This window comes from Pygoscelis adeliae, unplaced genomic scaffold (assembly GCF_000699105.1).
Source record: "Pygoscelis adeliae isolate BGI_AS28 unplaced genomic scaffold, ASM69910v1 Scaffold174, whole genome shotgun sequence".
Classification (NCBI taxonomy): Eukaryota; Metazoa; Chordata; class Aves; order Sphenisciformes; family Spheniscidae; genus Pygoscelis; species Pygoscelis adeliae.
This window is the reverse complement of record NW_008824676.1, coordinates 5,363,244-5,382,953: the sequence shown is the minus strand read 5'-3', so window position 1 is coordinate 5,382,953 and position 19,710 is coordinate 5,363,244. Positions and strand designations below refer to the sequence as shown.

General features: G+C 40.3%; 1 protein-coding gene across 1 annotated transcript in view; it reads left to right on the top strand.

Annotated features, from left to right (window-relative positions):
- Nucleotides 1-19,710, top strand: part of LRP12 (low density lipoprotein receptor-related protein 12) — a 142,191-nt gene that overhangs the window by 19,854 nt on the left and 102,627 nt on the right. The window contains exons 4-5 of the mRNA XM_009323134.1: nucleotides 2,507-2,612; nucleotides 2,749-2,845. Coding sequence (XP_009321409.1) covers nucleotides 2,507-2,612; nucleotides 2,749-2,845 — 203 coding nt within the window. The remainder of the gene's footprint in view (nucleotides 1-2,506; nucleotides 2,613-2,748; nucleotides 2,846-19,710) is intronic.

Sequence of the window (19,710 nt, the reverse complement as noted above, 5' to 3'; positions counted from 1 at the left end):
GGCTTCACAGATTCAAGTGGTTACAGGAGACAGTTTATATGTAATCAGAGGGAGATCTAATAATATCTGTTTAAATAATTATGAGCCAATTCCAATACATTCTTCAGAGTCTGCATAAGGCATTTCTTGCAGTACATCACTGGCTGTAGTGCACTACCCTGAGAGATTTAAGGCACGTCATATAACGAGAAGGGAGCAGAAGACTAAGTGAATTTGCAAATAAATAAGGAACACAGTGCACATAGAGTTATAGATATTGAAACATTATGGATTCTGAACAACATAAATCAAATTTTAGTGAATTTGAGTCTTGCTTTCCTCTATTACTACCCCTATTTGTATTATATCCCAAAATGCCCAGGAATTTACTGTAAGAGAAATCTGAGAACCTGAAGAGAATAGCACAGAAAAACAGACCCAATACCACAGGGGCACACAACCTGCAAATTCACATAAGTTATCTGCACCCATAATTTGACTTGAGCCAAATCTTAAATTCATCTCCAGACAGAATAAGGTAAAAATATTCTCCTCAGATATTTTGATCAAAATTTTGTTTTGCAGACACATTTTCCTAGCATTAAATTGTTCTAAAATCATGGGAAATATATGTCAGTAAGAATAATTAAGGGAGGCTAGCATAACTGGATGGAAATATTAATAGCATATATTTTTCCAGCATAATGAGGGGTTCTTACAAATAAGAGATTGTATATCAGATTTATAGAATTCACATAAAAAGCTAAACACAACCAGAATGTAATGAAAAATATTGAACAGTGGTGTGTATTATACTTCACAATGCTCTCTGAAGGGAAGCGTAGGAAGCTTCATCACTTCAGTCTATTAAGGCTGGATTAAGGAAAACACAAATACACTTTGGGAAGAAAAAATTGCAATTGGTAGGTGTGGAAGACTAAACATTTGTAGCAACAGAACTTGTACGTCTTTCATTCTTTTTGGTTTATTAACATGAGAAATGCAAGGATGCAGAAATATGCATCACAGCATAGTGTTACTTTCCACGGATAGAATTTCTCTGATGAGATTTAAAAAATCCTGGTGCTACACTGGAGAAAACTGAAGCCCTCAGAAACCAAGCTGAAACCTGAAAAGTATGTACCCAATTTCCAGTCTGATTATTCAGTTCCATACAGTTGTGAGAAACTGAATAAAGACTTGTCTATTGAAAAGTCCTTGATTACTGCAAACAACTGTAGGGCCACAGCCCCATTTAGCTGTTGCTCTTAAAAAAATTCTTGAGCTTTTGAACTGCTAATATTAACCTGTATTTTTTGCCTTCCGCAACAATTACTCAGTCAGCATTCCTATTCTGGAGAATGTATAATAAATACCTCGATAACCTGAAAAACTATAGTTTCAAGCCAGTACTCAATAATAGCTCAGTTACTCTAAGTAAAATTTTGTATGGGTGATTGTCAGATACAGGTTTCTTTTAACAACAAGCTACTGATGAAACAAATTATTGTACAAGACACTTCACTGCAGAATCTTTTTTCTCTATTGTGACTGCTGTTGTTATTTGGTAAAAAATCAATCCTAATGGCTAAACTGTAACTGGAATATGTATCTGTATTCACAAATCCAATATTTAATAATCTCTTGCACCCAGCAAATCATGTAACCGCATCTCGCTTCATTCCCCTACAAGATGGGTGATGTCCTCTGCCCTGCCTCATATAGCTCAGCATCAAGCTTTGAGACTTAATTAGTTAGAGTCAGTTGAGTGTTTTAAAAATCCCAGACAAAATATGTAGAGACAAACTGAAATTATCCTTGTATTTTGCAGGTGTCTTCAATTGCCCTAAATATACACAAAACATTTATTTGATTCATATTCTTTTTATTATTTTCTGATTCTGTCAAGGTTTTTTCCCTCTGCTATTGTAATATCTCAGGTTTAGGGCTGGGAGAATAAAAAAACCCTGTGGATGTACACAGTGTGTAGCAGCAGCTGAGATACCACAAAATAAAGGTAGAGTTAACGAAACACACTCACTTAAATAAAGAGATGCTGGCAGGGAAAGTCAATGAAAACCTTTACCCGTCTTTCCTTGGAAATAAGAAAGGTATCAAAAGATTTCAACATTTCAGGATTTCAAAATAACTGGAATTCATAAATCTTAAGAAAAAGGACTTTGCTAAAGTGAAGTAAGTTCAGTCTTTGCAATGTAATTCAAATTGCACTTGTAATTCAGGTCCTGGAATTAACCCACTGAAGCAAAGCTTGAAAAGATTTAGATTTACTCAGGCTACCAACAATACAATAATGTCTTACAATTTCACAACTCCCTGTCTATTGGTGATACTGCCAAACTGTGGTAATCTGTCAGTCTGAGGCTCAGAGTTGCTAATTGTTAAAAAATGAACCTGGACATCATTGCTGAGTTTCTCTGGCTGAAAACTTACACAGACTGAAGCACTTTTTAATCAGGATGAGATAACAACTGAGCTCTTCATTTCTCTTTTTACTGTGGTGTTTAAGTCCCATTTTTTACGGGAGAAGAGGTGTGCTCAGGAGAAAATTCCTGCACTGTCCGACAATTGACTCTGATGAAGAGAGACTCTCTCACAGCATTGTCCTGCTTGAGGTACAGTACGTGTCACCTCAGCTACCACTTTATTTCCTGGGGATGAATCCCTTAGGTATTGAGCATGGGGACATTATTTTATATTATTATTTAATATTATTATTATTATTATTATTATTATTATTATTATGAGGAGGAGGAGGAGGAGGAGGAGGACGAGGACGAGGACGAGGAGGACAAGGACGAGGACGAGGACGAGGACGAGGACGAGGATGAGGACGAGGAAGAGAGCAGCAGGGACCAGGGAGGGAGAGAAGAGAGGGAGGAAGGGGCTGGGAGAAGGACCTGGTTGAAGATGTCGGCGTGTGGCAGAGCCCAGCCAGGCAGCGTTCCTTTTGCAGGGCTGTCTGTGGGCTTTCCATACTGGCAATTTAGGCTAACTCTGCTGTTGCACCTTTATCAAATTTGGCAACAGTTCAGACAGTAAAATAAATCGGGTTTAAAGCTTCATTTTTAATAGGTATGTTCTTTGCCTGCCTACCAAATAATGCTACAAAATGAGTATCACTATTGTGATGAGGAACTTAAAATTTCAACAACATATCCAGCTATTTTTAGAAGTGTTTGTGATTACTTGGAAACCCATCTGAATCTCCAGGGGACACTGAAGCCAACTCTTCATTGTCTTAACTTCCATTCCCAATGGCAAGTCAACTTCAGCTAATGGGGTCCCTCCACTGATTTCAGTAGGCTTTGGATCCAGCTCTATCAGAGTAAGAAGCTGCAGTAATGTACTAAAATTGGTGCTATGTAAACAGCTAAAATAATAGGAAAACATAATGAGTTCAAAATTACACACAGAGAGAGATAATAAACAAAATGCTTTGTGCAGATGCTGTTCCCACATGGAAAAAAGAAAGAAATATTACTGGGAGTAGCACAAGGAAAGTATTGCTGGTGAAATCAGAATTCTTTCCAGCGTTTTATATGATACCCCTACAGGGATGATATTTGTTATGACAAAATATGCGTACTTTTTGTCTCATAAATAAGATATAATTTAGTATTAGAATATTGTATTTTCTGCTAAAAGCACCCTATGCAAAGCAGTGCCATTTTACATATATTTAGCTTCCTGCTTTCTCTCTTTTAAAACATTTATTAACCAGAAAGACCTCACTGACATGTAAATTTCATTTTCTATGCCCAGCAGATTAAAATACATCTGTTTCAGACATCATTCAGTAAAGAAATAATTTGAATAGTTCATTTTATTAGAAAAAGATTTATGTCAGCATTCAACTATGACAAGAGAGGGGATAGTGGCATATGCACAATACTGGAAACAGATTTTCCGTGAAAAGTATCTATATTGAACAGAATTGTGCCAGAAATAACGTGGGCTTTCTATGAATAGGTTAACCTAGTAGGTTGTGGACAACACCGGTCTTTCCAGGTAGAGATATTCTGTTCCCTCCCTGGACAAATCACTCAGGCTCCTGAATTAGTAGCTGACTGAATCAATGTACATTTAATACGCATTAGGAGAATGTGCATGACGAGGTAGATGGGAATCAGTCCTGTCTGGCTATACAGAACTCTACGTGTCAAGGAGAGAAATTTCATTCTCTTGGAGGTTTAATTGTACTGTCACAGGAAAAGTTATTTTTTTATTTTTCTTACAGTTTGCAACAAGACCAGTAGGCTAGACATCTCTTTCACAAAGGCATAGTAAATATAAAGCATAATAAATACAGGAATAACACGTTAGGCTGCAGTATCCAGTGCTATATGATCTAGCAGCATATTATAACACACTGGGATATGAAAGGTGATAAAGTGCCATGCATGACTAGGTAGTTTAGGGAGTGATAATGGAATACAGATCCCATCTTATCTAGGTCACTAGTCTGAAGGCAACCTGTTTTTTTTGTGATTGAAAGTCATTGCTTATCCAATGGATTTTTAGTACTCTACATGGGTTGAGACCATGATAACCTCATACTTTTAAGAGAAAGTATTCCCCCTTACACCAGTTGAACTCTGGTTTCTTCCAGGGCTGGACAAAAATGACTACTGTGTTTGTAAATATTTGATTATTTTAAATGTCATGATAGTATGCCTGTCGTCATGCATTCATAATATAAATATTAAATAATTATTCAATTCCTGGGAATATTCACACCAAATTCAGAAAAATGCTTGAGTCTGTCAAAATTAAAGTAAGCTTTTCAAAACTTGCCTAAATACAGAAGGTGGGAAGCTTTCTTGAACTGGAGCACACAAAGAAAAGATGAAGTGGAAGAAAGGATATATCTGTTGAACAACTTCTTTGGAAGAAAAAAATAATCACAGCATTCAATGAGCTGTTAGGATTGTTATTAAAACATACTGGCAGGTGGATTCAGAAGGGAGCGGTGTCTCTGCACCTCTAATGCAGTCATACCATGTTAGTAAATCACAGCTGTGGGTTGAGAGACTAAATTACCACAAAACTTCAGATGCAAAATGCAAAATAAATATATGTCACACTGGTTGAGCATATTGCAGCACTGTAATGTGTTCCTGTTCATACAAATATTTGATAATAGTGGACAGCCAATGCAGGCTGATACAGAAAAACAGAGTACCAAAACAGGCAGGAAGAGATGAACTTCAATACAGCCATCATTAAAGCTTGATAAAAAAGCATACAAAAAAATTTTTGCCTAAGTTGCAAATCCCTGCTTATAGAACAGATCTTTTAAGACATATACAGGATTAAAATATACTTGCTTTACATACCTACAAGATAATGAAATAAATCTCAAGAAATTTATATATATATATCAGACTGAGAAATTGAACTAATAAAATATAGATAGAACAGAAGCAAATTTGGAGGAGAATGGTCAGGACTTTTTAAGTACTAGTTATGGTATTCAGTAATCACCATTTGTGTTCTTCACAGCCAAAGGCATATATAAATTTGCCAAATGGGATCTCAAAAGATGTAAATCTCTGCATTGCTCCAGTTCCACTCTACTAAAAACAACTGGTAAGAAACTGAAAATCTGGTTTGCTTCAAAACACTCAGATGCAGCTTTGAAATTGGCTAACTAGAACTACAGATTTAGCAAACAGTTCCTCACATTGCAGTAGTTACAAATATGACCACTATTACTCATGAAGGAAATCTTGATTTTTACAACAATTTATATCTAAATGCATTGAAATTCTCTCTTAAATAAGTTTGTTGCATTGTCCTTTAAATATTTACACAATGTATTTCCCATATGTATCACTATTCAATTCTGTGTAATTATGTTCAGTACATATATAAGTTAGTGTGAATAGTGAGCTTGTGTTTGCATATATATTATGTTCTGTATATAAATACACAAACACAAATCAGAAAGTTTTATGGACTGGAATTAATTTTACCCCAACTTTATGCTCATGTTTGGAAGCCATTACAATATGTTACTAAGGTATATGAATACTTCCCTATTTTCACATTAAAAAATTGGAGTAATAAATGAACTTTTGACCACATTTTCCTGTCTGCAGTGTACTGCAACACTTGATTAGAGATCTCCTGAGAAGGACATTTGTGATAAGAAGGTACTATATGTCTCAACTTAAGGATCATTTCCCAGTTAAATAAACCAAATTAAACTGGCCACAGCAAAATACCAAATATCCTCTTTTGTACAATGTCAAACATCTACATTCCTCCTTTTGTCATGGACATGATTCCCAACAGTTTGTACCTCCTGAAGGATTTACAGTAAATGAGAGGTAGAGAAGATGGCCACTTCGTTGTGTGGGAACAGGCTAGGACCATACTCCATTTATTTCATGAATGAAATCAGGTATGGCAAGCCTTGGTTAACCCACTCCTGCTCCAGGCAATCCCTGTTTTATTCAATATAAAACAGCCTTAAAGAAAGCAGGCTAAAGCAAATCCTTCTGAGAACTGTGTATCTAAAGCTGTTTCCCTTAATTAAATCCTTGGCAATAAAAAAACCCTTATTATTATATCTCTGAATTAGATGCAGCGACATTCATCCTACAGGACCACGAACTGTCTCACAAAGCGTGTGTATGTGTTTGTCATGCCCACAGTTTCACAAGGAGGTGAAATCATCTGTCAGAATAATTTTCGGAACAGTCAGGAGAGTTGCCTTTTAACACCGGAATAAAAAAGGGTGCACAGAGATGCTGCTTGGCACGTTTATATTTTTCTTTTACAAGAAGGAAATCCAGGAAGTTCCCATTGCACAGAGTTTGGAGAGAAAAGCCCAGATCTAAACCGCTGGTGCAGGCAGGTGGAGCACCACGGCCGAGCTCGCAGGATTGGGCCCGAGCGTGCTGCCGCTCTTGCAGAGCGCCGTGGGGATAAATTTGCTCACAATGGTTTCATCACCCACACTTCTAGTTAAATATCGTTCAATTATTAAGGCCTGTAAAAGTCAGAGAGACTAAAAGAAAGAAGAGATCTTGGAAAGATCTGAGGGGAAAATGGCATTTTTTATTAGTATAAAGATTATTTAACTTTGGAGCTCTACTAATGATAATGTCTGTGACCAAAAATGTCCCCTTATGATTAATCAATTATGCAAACCATCCCCATTTCAAGGCTGGTAAAGACTTATTTAATGACATTTTTCATGCATCTCATGTCTATAATATATTATTTTTTCCCTTTGCTCTGACAGAGCAATCTGCTCTGCAGAAGCAGCACTGTGTGCCATCAAATAAAATCATTCCCCATATCGAGAAACAATTGTTTATTTATAATACATTCTAAAAATTGATCCTTTTAAAAGAACTGATTCCGTGTTCAGCTTGTTTCTCTGCAGCACGAATTATTCAACCACCAGCATGCTTCAGTACAGAGTGTTCCAACATTAATGGCATCAGACACTGAGAACAACAGGCCCACTACAGGGTTATTTTTTTTACTGTCTCTCCTTTCTGCTGCCCGAGGAATGATCCCATCTCACCTTGGATATACCCTGCCTCTGGAGAAGCAGCAAGAAGTCATTCAGTCCTTTCACTAATTCATTTCTGGGTACCTTCTGGGCAGAGACTGGCAATAATCCCAAACTGCATGTTATATGATGTGGACTAGTGTGTCCACTAGTGTGGCTCATTTTAGTCAAGACCAATTTGCAGCAGTGTCTAAAGGCTTGAGGTCAGTGCCTTATGTGCTACTCCGCAAAGCAATTTGCAGAAGCCCAGTTTACTGAAGGAGAAGAAAAAATCCATCAAGAAAGGAACTATTTAAGACAATGGCTCAAAATATGATTCACATTTTATGGCTGAGCTTGACATTGCATGAAAGAAAGAGGTACTTACTAAACAAACAACAACATGTTAACAAGAGAGATTAATTTATTATCGTGTGTACAAGTCATACAGAGATTTGGGGAAGATTGAAGGAAAGCGGCTTCCACAGTTGTATTGCTCAGGTTTAGTTAGCACACAAAGATCCCATTTATGGAAATAACAATGCTTGGGTCATTAGTACTGCTGCAAGTGAGCGACTCTGCCGTCTTTCCCCTTGTCATAATCTGTGCTACATGGCGGTAAGGCAATTGTCACTGTAAACCGCATCCTGCACTGAAAAGTGAGAAAACAATTGCGATGTGCCATTGGAATCAAACAAATAATTAAGACGAAGAAGAGCATGTGCTCCACAGTTCCAGATGCATTCCCTTCTCTTTTGAAAGATGCAGTGTAACCTTAATTAAACTTCTGTGTTTAAAAGTAAATATTTATTTACCGTAGATTACCCTTCCCCCCCAAAAAAACCTTAGTAAAAATATAAATGCCTGAAGAGTAAACTTGCATTGCATGTACTCTGTCCATGATAAAACAGATTAAAATAAAGAAAAAGCAGAATAAAGGAGTCCCTTGCATGGCTGACTCAAGATCCCCATCTAGCGTCCGCAAAAAGATTAACAGAACCTTTTAAAAACTGGTATTTTAAATTAAAAAAAAAAAAAAAAACAGACGATTTCTTTCTCTGAGGTTTTACGTCTCTTCATTTTATGGCATGCCATGATATAGAAATTGCGATATTTCATTTTATGGCCACTGATCGGTTTTCTTCACTTCACGAGTCACTTTGCTTCTATTCTTTTCTACTCTATTCTATTCATGTCCTTATACTGCCCTCCTCACCACTGCTTATGAGAATCTTTAAGGAGTACACTAAGCGATATGACTAACATATGCCATGTATTTTTCTCCTGTCTTCTCTTTAGTAGCAAATTATATTTAGGGACATGTTTAACTAGGCTGTGTCGCGGGGAAGAGTGGCTTGTAAGTCCAACTGGGTTCCTGTTAATTGCTTTCTGTTGTTGTTGTCACTGCATATGCATATATCGGTCTGAATTTTTACCACAAAAGGCAAGATCAGAGTAAAGTGCTGCCTGCTCACAGCAGCAGGTACCATGGTTTGAGAAGCTCCTGGGTTCTGTCGCTACCACTTGGACCTGCCACATTCCCCTCCCATAGAAATAACCAGCCTGACGCAGGTTGCGATGGTCATGGAATGCTCCCACAACGGACCTGGCAATGGACAGCAACAAAGTAACAAAAATCAGGCAAATAAAAAACCCCAATATTGAATCCAAACTTATCATACAAACTAAAAACAGTCTTTAAAAAGACTGTTTAAAGTTGAAGGGAGGGATTCCTTCCTTTTCCTCTCATTCTTGTTCTTCTCCTCTATGCTTCCTATAGTTTGGGTAGAAAAATGGATGGGATTTTAAAAATCTTTTCACAGTATGCAGCACACACCTCTCAGCCAGTGTCCTTTAGCTAGCCACGTGGGAAGAAACAGCAGCACAGACTTCAGCAGAACTGTGCACAGGAAAGAGGCACTCTCCCCTCAGCTGCTCAGGCCTGGTGCTAGCTCAGCTAGACCCAAAAGTGCTGGCCCACACCTCCTGACTCCCATGTAGATTCCTACAAAGGCTTGTTTATCAAGGGACACACAAGGTTGTTACCCTTCCATTTTATGGTCCTGGATGAAGGGGTCTTAGAGCACATGATGCCTTGATGGCTACGTGGCTCAGAGTCTCTCTCAGGTGTGAAGTTCTGGATGCATCTTTGGTGCTGGCCACAATCATACAATCATAGAATCATAGAATCATTAAGGTTGGAAAAGACCTCTAAGATCATCGAGTCCAACTGTCAACCCAACACCACCATGCCCACTAAATCATGTCCCTAAGTGCCACATCTACACATCTTTTAAATACTTCCAGGGATGGTGACTCAACCACTTCCCTGGGCAGCCTGTTCCAATGTTTAACCACTCTTTCAGTAAAGAAATTTTTCCTCATGTCCAATCTAAACCTCCCCCGGCACAACTTGAGGCCATTTCCTCTTGTCCTATCGCTTGTTACTTGGGAAAAGAGACCAACACCCAGGTAGTTGTAGAGAGCCATGAGGTCTCCCCTGAGCCTCCTTTTCTCCAGGCTAAACAGTCCCAGTTCCCTCAGCCGCTCCTCAGAAGACTTGTTCTCCAGACCCTTCACCAGGTTCGTTGCCCTTCTCTGGACACGCTCCATCAACTCGGGAGAAGGAGGAAGAGCATTATGTGAATGCCAGTTGTACTTAAAAACAAAACAGAAAAGGCTGAGCTGCTGAGAAAGGTTGTTTTTTAACATTGTTTCCAACAGGTTTGTAAACAAGTATACAAAAACTTGTAAGAAAATTTCTTCTTCTGAGATATTCCTGGACTAGAGCAATCTGGATGAAATGAGCCTGCAGATACCTAGGGCTTGTGCTCCTTCCCTTCAAATGAACTAGAACACTTGATGAGCACATTTATAAAGCTGACCATGGTTTTCATGATTTCATAGAATCATAGAAATATTTAGGTTGGAAAGGATGTTAAGATCATTGCGGTTCCCAGGTTTTTGCAATATTCCTTATATTTACAGCGGTGAATGCCCCTAGAATCTGTAATATTTCTGAAAGTGGAATCAATTTTTCAAGAGCAGACTGTAACTAAGCACATTACCACCATGCTGAACTCAGCGAGTGAACAAGGCTCTCTGAGCTGGCTCCTAAATCCAAGTGGATATTCTGTAAGGCAAGGATAAAACACTCTGTCTTTTCTATATTTAAACTTTCAGATCAGGATGGGCTTTCTTACATAAAAAGACCACATACTTCTGCTGCAATATATAGACTGCTGAGGTAGTGCCTCCCGGCTCTGGTCAGAGGCTTGTCCCAGGAGCTGCAAGAATGCAAAAGAATTAATAGGAGTGAAGCCCACAAGTGCTATTAGTGTGAAAGTTATAAACATGCTTGAAAGAAGATGACAATTATTGCAGGTGATGGACAAAGTTATCCATGTACCAGTCATCTCAACAGTGTCAGATTGTCCTGTAGACACAAAGGCAAAGGAGTTTTAAGGATGGAGGTGAAGGAGACCATTCTCTCAGACACCTCCTAAGTCTGGGGACAGTGTAGGAGAAAGAAGGAAGATGCTTCTGGCAAAAGGTAAAAGGAGGCAGCAACGGCTGGCACTCATGGGGTGGACGGAGGTGGGAATCCACCATGTCACGACCAAAGCAAGACATGGAGGATGAGAGAGAGGACGAGTACCTGACAGCTGAAATGAGAAAAACACAGAAGCAAAAGGGGGTGAGAGGGGTAAAGTTCCATCAGCCTAGTGCAGCCAGTGCACTTTATGGGGCAGAGCAGTGCCTTTCTTCTTCTATGGGATCACTAAAACATCAAGGGCTGAGGATCAGAGACATGCTTTTGGCTATTATTAATACTGTTATTTCTTTCTCAAAGTAAGAATCAACTGCATCTTTTAAAGAGTAATGGGAAAATTATAAATACATATGTAATTATATTCTATATGCCAACATTCTTGGATTGTTAGAAGCATAAATATCTCCAAAACTTTCAGATTTCTTTTATTTTTGAACAAAAACTGTTGACTTTTCCCATTGGTCTGTTTCAGGGTAAATTACTGTATTGTATATAAATATATACAGAGCATGTTGCGCTTCCATTAATTCACAGATCCTTAGCTTTTCTTTGTCTGCACTTACATAAACTGTTAAATATTTTGTTTAACATAAATGATGGGGAAATGGCAAACTGACAAATAAAATGAATATTAACAACTTTCTCATGATCTTCTATGTACCAGTGAAATAATCACTTTGTCACCGGTCACAACATCTCTTCCACCCATATTCATCAAGCCTTGTTATCTGTGCTCCTGGTGCTTTTAAGAGGAGCCTTCATATCCAAATTTCTTTCCTCTTCAGACCAGGTCTGGAATTCCTTCTCCACCACACTTTGCTTCCCTCATTTCCTGTGATTACCCAAATCAGGTCTCATAGCTTCCCGTCTAGTATGTAAACATCTCCCCATTAGTAGTTCAGCCGGGATACATTTTGTAGGACTATGTGGTGCTGTTTGATAAGATAGCAAGAAAGAAGCTATTTTCTGATTTAAAGATAGAGTATCTCTCCTGACGGTTTGTGTGGCAGTTAAAAAGTTCTAAAAACATTTGGATTCCCATTAGTACTCTGTTGGCAGGGCACAGATAAAACATGTCAAATTTTATCAACGAGCAGAAATTTCCTCAGTTCTTAAGGTGTAAACCAGGCCTTACTATATCAAGCGTTAATTCTTTAGGTAAACCAAAAGTCACAGGACTGAAGGGACCTGTATGGTGGAGGAGGCTGTATGACTAAAAGACATAGGCAAACTCTGGCCTCATTTGCAAAGTTTTTGTCCAAGAAAGGGCTGGCAGAAGCAGAGTGATCTCACTGCTGTTGGCAGGATGGCCACTTCGCAGGGATTTCAGCTGTAAAAACTGACAAGGTTTACAGTTATAAATTGATTCTCCAGTATCCTCAGTATCTGACCACCAAGCATGCTGTCTCGCTTAGCCTTTCACGTGAGGCATACTGGGATAGTTTTCCTGACAGCATTGTCAGCAGTAATTTTCTAGCATCGTGGGCTTGACACACACAAGAAATATTTGTTTTCTACTGAAATTAATTCTTCTTACAAATAATTACATCTCCAGAGTGGTGTGGTGTACTTTTCAAAAGTATCTATGGATTTGAGGGGCCACCTCCCATTGCATTTGTGGGAATGGCTTTGGTATTTGGGCTAATACGGCCTCATAGCTCATGGGCACTCTCTTTCTTGGGCACAACAGCAGTATTTAATAGCAGGCTCATGGCCTTTTCTGCGGTGTCCATGCAGATTAAAAAACTGCAGTAGTTTTTGCAAGCCTGTAATCTTTTCCTCAGTCCCCTCCCACCAGTCTTCTTCCAATGACTTGGTATGATTAAGGTTATATTTATGTGGCCCTTAAGCAGTGTGCTATCACTCCGTACCAACACAAGTATAGACAAATGGAGACAAAAGCTGTCTCAGACTCCAAATAAAAACAGAAAACAACATGCCCAGCCCTCCACACTGCCAGTCTAAAGCTAGCTGGGGTGCAGCCACAAAAGCTGTAGTCTCAGCTTTGGGCTGGTAAACTCTCCCTGTGTGCTCTTTGTACCCGGGGAAATTGTTACTCATCTCTGGCTATGAATAGTCAGAAGCTAAACTATAGTTATATTTAAACCAGACACTGTTTATTCAAAAGAGAGAGGGAGAGACAGAAGATACTGACAAAGCCAAGAAATAAAATAAAAGCCTGACCAGAGCCTTCCTAGAGGAATCTAAATATCATTGTGAAATAGTGGTAGCAGTAACCTTCCATGGCGCTGACTCCCTTCCCGATATCAGCAATCCCTGACAGGTTGCCCAGAAGGGAGGCTGCTTTTCTTCATCTTCCAAAACATTTGGTACTCGCTTCCAAGAAGAGGCTGTGGCAATACCACCCCGGCTCCCCCATGGGCTCCAGCCGGGGAAGCAGCTCTGAACTGTGCTCGTCTCAGCCACAGCAGCGGACGCTGCTTGAGAGCTGCTTTAAATCAACACATTTACCAGATGTTCAGCTCCACCAGCTTTGGCAGATATACCATCTGTCTCAGTCCCCGTGATGGAGTAGACTTGGTGGCCTGCTTGTAACTCCCACGGGTCCCTCTGCACAGAGCGTACATCGCCGGGACTTGCTACCTGGGCTCTGCCAGCAAAACGCAAGGAATTAATCCATCTGAATGGCCCGGGGCAACAACGAGGGTGATATCTGTTAAAAACTGTTTCCCTCACTCTGCATCCCAGAGGAGGTAATCTTTATTTTCATGTAGAACTCCCAGTTTCAGAAGAGATGACAGCCTTGGATTTAAAATCTACAAAGGCTTTTTAAAGTTCTACCAATTCCTTCTTTCTTGTATCTTTTGGCTGAAGTCTGGAGAAATTGTTATCACTTGCCCTTGGAATTCAATGCTTCTCTCTTTCCAGGCTGCCTGAAGGATCTTCTCCTTATCTCTCATTTCCACTAAAGTCACAAGCATTGTGTTCTTGGAAGAAGTACCCTTGAGTTGGTTGTGGGTGAGTATTTCACAGCATCAATCAATACAGGAAACATCCTCATTCTCTGGCCGCTCCCGAATAGCAGACTGTCATTTTTCTAGGAAATCCACTAGATCTTTTCTGTCAGTTCCAGCAGAAGATACTGAGATTTATTCACACCGAGGGTCTGGTTTAAATACTAGCTTGTTCTGAGAATTTCAGCTCTCTGAACACTCGTTTTAACAGATCTTTGTTCAGCCTGCATGCAGAAGGCTTTTGTGTCTGAGCCATTGATCTGTGCAGTCAATCTGATTTCCCCCACATTGACGTAGAGCAGCAGTACTCACTAACTTTGCTAGAAGCCAAACCTCATCCATAAGACAAATTCAAGGTCTGCATTAGTAATTGGGATCTAAAGAAGCAATGTTACTATTCCCTTCTCATTCTTTTTCTCTCCCTTACTTCAGAAATAAGTGAGTCATTGGCAGGGGTCTGGGACTGAGAGCAGGGGAGAAGAGAGTGTTGGCACAAAAGACATCTGATGATATGTCATTTAATAGAATCGATTCAACCCTCTGAGGTACTTTTATGATTCAGAGTAAAAGCCCAGAGCTGTAATGGCTTAGCAATATGCAGAGCTATAAATTATTCGCTTTATTGGGGGACAATCTCAGTAAATAGACAGAGGAGGGCAGGAGAACTGCATTCTGCTACTGCCACCACCACTGACCTGTGCTGCACAAACCACCGCAGCTGTCGGTGCCTCCTGGCCCCCTCCTTATTTTGTGTATTTAGATTGAGGGTGAAGGGACATAGCATGTGATTAAAAAGAGGTTTCAATCTCTCGAGATTGCTTACAGCACAAATTACTATTAATCATAGATTCCAAGACAAAGAGCATGCATGACAGGCTGCAGTGGCTCCTGGGTATGCACCCAAGGGATGCACATCATTTCCCAGCATGGTGTGGTGGGAAGCGCTGTGTACCTGACTGCTTTCCCCACGTTTGCCTCTGAAAGGGTTGCAGCCAACAGGGATAACTGCGGGAGACGGAAGAAATTCATTCCCTCTCCTTTGGAGGTCTGTTCATGCAGAAGTGGGGAAGTGGGGAGGGTGTTAGAGCCGTCCTTCTGCTCTCTTTAGTAACACCTGCGAGTAGCAGAGAGGCAAGCTCACTCCTGCTTTTGGGTGCAGGAGGCCTGGCTGGGCAAGCTGTACCTATGCACAAGCTATAGGGATGGTAGAAGAAGCAGAAATGTGGCTGGGAGGGAGCAGAAGAGAAGAGGACAGGGGACAAAACCTCCAGGGAACTGAATGGCAGCATGGCTGAGGGCTGTGAGGATAAGAAAGGAGATGATGTAAGGGCAGAACAAGGGCAGACATCTAATGACAAACTCTTTTCTAGGAGACTTTAATCACAAAAGCTGACAATCTTTATTGAATGCTGTAGCCTTCCGCTGATGACCACAGTACCACTATATTCATTAACATCTTCAAGTCATACTTAATTATATTTATTAATTGTCTCCTTTTCCTCTGTTATTTTCCTCCTGGATTTCATTTCTTCATTTTTCTTTCTGGTTTTGCTTTCTGTTCTTCACTTTTTCCTCTCTCTTTCCAATTCCATTAATTGGCTGAGATTACAAAGATTTTGTAAAAAGGTTTACATGAAAATAAAGCTTCCCTCATTGAGTGCCTGTTAAGATGAAATTACATGTTAGCACATGTTGGATGTATTACAGGAGTGACATCTTCACTGCAAAGTTCAAGATCTCACTGTTCTGAAGGGATGGAGTGTGGAGAAATCCACATTCTGTGACCCTCAGATGCTCAAAATAAAATGAGAGATGGGTGCAACGAATTCTACCGTGTCACCTCCATGCTATGTCGGGATTATACCCAACAACCCCTCCTTTCACTGGATGTGCAGAGGAGCAGCGACCCAAGGTGTGATGGAAATAATTGCATGACCTCTCTACCAGCCAGTGCTCCCCTGCCCCAGGGACGCCACCGCAGGCACCTCCAGCTGTGAGCACTTTCTGTGCAACCCACCTCTTGGATTTTAGTACCTTGTTGCAGGCTAGATCTTCATCAGAAATAAATCAGTTTAGCTCCACCGACTGCAGGGAAATCATATCAGTGTAAATCAGTTTGGAATGTGATAAAATCTTCTTGAAACTAATCAAACTGGGCTTCATTAGGAAACTTTCAAGAGTGTAAATTGATTAAAATTAGGAGGTTATTATTTGAAATAAATTGCAAGAATCACATATATGGCAGCTTTTACCTTTTCCCATTTACAAATTAACCACAAATGAGTTACAAATTTGTCAAATATACTTATTATTTGAAGTCAGTGGAAATTTTATGAATAATTTAATCCTCAAATTGTGTATCTTCAGTACTTATTAAGAATTTGGTATTCAGAGTCTCAGATATTTATTTTTGTTTTGACTGAACATACAGATCAGTGATGGATTTCTGCTCATTAGTATGAACTTTATACTGTTGCACATAAGATTTACTATCCTATAAATAATATCAGCAAACTCATTTGTTAGTATAGCCTGACAAAATGAACACAAAAAGAGTGTAAGCGCAGCTGAATATAATGTAGTTAGAAACTGGATATTCACAGAATTTGACCTTTTCAAAGCCTCTTTGTATGAGTCTAGTTTTAGTATGCTGCGAAGTAGTCAAAACTCTAATATATTTTGAGGAAAAAAATGTGAATTTATGTTCCTTTACAACTTTATAAATAGTCTCAAAGGGAATTGAAAGTGTATGCTGATGAGATGTTGAGAAGGTAACAGCTGGGGGAGAGGCAGAGACAAAGAGCTGGGCAGAAGGTGGACCTTGGGCACATGACGAGAAAATAATGAAGTGAATTCAATCTGTAAATATGTTGTGGGCAGAGGGAGGCAGCACCTGCTCTGAGACCGTGTGGTGAGCCAAGAGTCAAAATAGCCATGGCTGGTTAGGGAGATGGTTAGAGAGGTTAGAGAGGTTAGGAGTTGTCTTCTTTTTTCCACTCTCGCCCCCAAGCTCTGCCCATTTCATGCCACGGTTCCTTTTTCTTGCAGGAATTTGTAGCAGCTGTAGTATCTTGCTGGAGGCTTTTCAGAGCTGAAGCAGCTCTGGGGTGCTACCAGGGTCTAGCCTGACCTGGGGTCTCAGGGTGGTGACCCGAGCCTCCCCAGGGAGTCCGCGGGCTTTGTAGCTCCCTTGGGGATGCCTGTGCCATGCTCCAGGGAGGAGTATTTCACCTCTCCTGGGTCAATTTGCTTCCTTTAAAACCTGTTATTTTTGTTCTTGAAAAAACTTCTCCTGCAGCAGAAGTCTCTATTTGCTTTCATTTGATGTTGGTTTTCTCAGGCTATTTGGTACAGCATTACTCTGGTATTGCAAACAGACTATCTTGAAAGCAGACACCTTCTGCCTAAGTAGTTTCAGAATTTGCTGGGAGCCCACCTACCTGAGCTTCTTGTAAAGGTATAGCAGGAGGTAGGGGGTATAAATGGCTAGTTTCTTTCTATATGCAACTATGAAAGGTCATGTTATGTTTTAGAACTAAATGGGGGAAAACTCTTGTGCAGCTCTACGTGGGTTTTTTCTTTGGCTGCGGTTTGTTGGTTTTTTTGGTCTTTTGGCTGAAGGGCATTCTCAGATGTTGACATTAAGCATTTCCTACTTCTCTCTGTTCTCTACCTTAGAAGTGCCATAAAGCACCGAGAAGCCCAGTGTAACAAATTTACATTGTTATGTGTGGATCTTGATGAAGCTAGCAATATGTGCTCAACTTACTTTCAGCGTTTCTGTTGCTCCTCCTTCCTGTCTCTTTTCCTAGATTATTTTTATTGAAAGATAGAAAAATGCAAAGCCTCAGCTTCCAAAGCATTAGCAATCTCAGCTGAGAAATGAGTCATACCATCATGGACACTTCCCAATAATACTGCAAGATTTGCGTGCATGATTTGTAGTCACAGTTCGTAGGAGAAAGGAGAAACTAATTGTAAGTATATGTTGTTGGCAATGTTTCTCAATGAAAGAAAAATAGAAATACTGTCAAGCAAAAATGAAGCTTGAAAGACCTTTTAGGAGGGAGGGAGTAGCTGAGAAAAACAAAAATGGCGAGGTGGGGATGCCCTGGAGAAGCTGTGCCCTCTTGGACTAAGCCTGTGTTTGGAATTCCTCCGAGATGAGGCTGTTTGCGTAGCCCGCTGCCGATAAATGAAACATTCACAAACTAGGTCAAGATTAGAGCTATGAGACACTAACAAAACTGGATGCTGAGCAGCTCTTTTATGTTGTTGCATAAATACACCAAGACTCATGAGCTGAAACTATTAAAAATTGCTTGTTATTAACTTTAAAAGTCCAGGGGAAAAATGAGGGCCATACGAAAGAAATCTCTGGAAAAATTCTTTGGGCAGAATAAATACCCAGAGTGCTGCTGGGTACAACTTTGGCTGAAACTCTTCGGCTTCAGGAACTTGAACTTTGAACAATTTTTATAAGTATTAAAGAATTTACAGAGATCTGTGGCATATTCAGCCTCTACTGTAGAAACAAAATTGGAAATTAAATGGAAACCCATTCAATAATCATGTTTTGTTTATTGTATCGCTACTCAACCTATATGATTCAGTCTATACAGTGTACGGGATTGTCAGGAATGGCTTGGCAGAACTATTGGGAGCAAAAAAAGTTTACTATCAGTCAACCTGTGATGGGCGAAGCAGATGTCGGCACACTGAAGGCATGTTATTGAACAAGACCTATCCCAGGCCACTCTCCTAGTTTCACCGCCATGTTTTCGGGGCGGGCAGCATGCTTTGCACACCCTCTGTCCCTGGGGCTGGGAACTGGGAAGTTCCGCTTCCAAGAGGTACTTCTGAAGAACCACTCCTGCAGCTTGGGTTGCTTCAGTATGTGTAAATAATATTTACTGAATAGCTCAATACATCGTAAATTATGAAAGCAAGGTGTTAAACACACGGGATTCACAGACCTACACATCCGCAGAACAGACTTTGAATTTGGTCAGCTAAATGCAAACTGTGTGAAAGAGAAAACACAGTTTCACATCTTCTTTGATTTCTGGCAGCACACATTTTATGTTTATCTGTTCGTTCACGGATGAATATGGATGTACCTGTTTGGCACTAGCGAAGGAACACTAATCTGAGACATGAGATAAACTCTGCCGGCAAATTGGCAGGCGATTGCCTACGCTATACTCTTCAGCAAGTTGTCTCACCCTCACAGTTCCCGTTTCCCTTTCTCCCTGTTTATGCTGGGGCAGTGAGCGTCCCCCAGCAGGACCTGTCTCCGTGCATCTGCACGCAGCCAAATTCTGGACGGGGACCGCTGGAGTACGGGAAACTGTTACCAGTAACAATGACGTCAGGAGCAGGCTGACAGGGGTGGACTGCTGGACTGGGGCCAAAATCACGAGACTTTTAGACCTGATTGAGGCGAGTCTCTTAGCGAAGAGTCCGAGTTGGTCCGTGGGCGTTCTCACCGCCTTTCTGATTCCTTTGGCTTATTTTAAAAGCTGCGTAATTCAGCAAGCAGTACCAGCCGGCTCACGGCATTTACAACCGGTGATCGGGGGTAATCGTTCACCAGCAGATTTTAACACCTAGTTTCGGAAAACAAGCTTCGGGAAGCGCCTGTAGCAGCTTCAGCTCCTTCCCTCCACCCACCC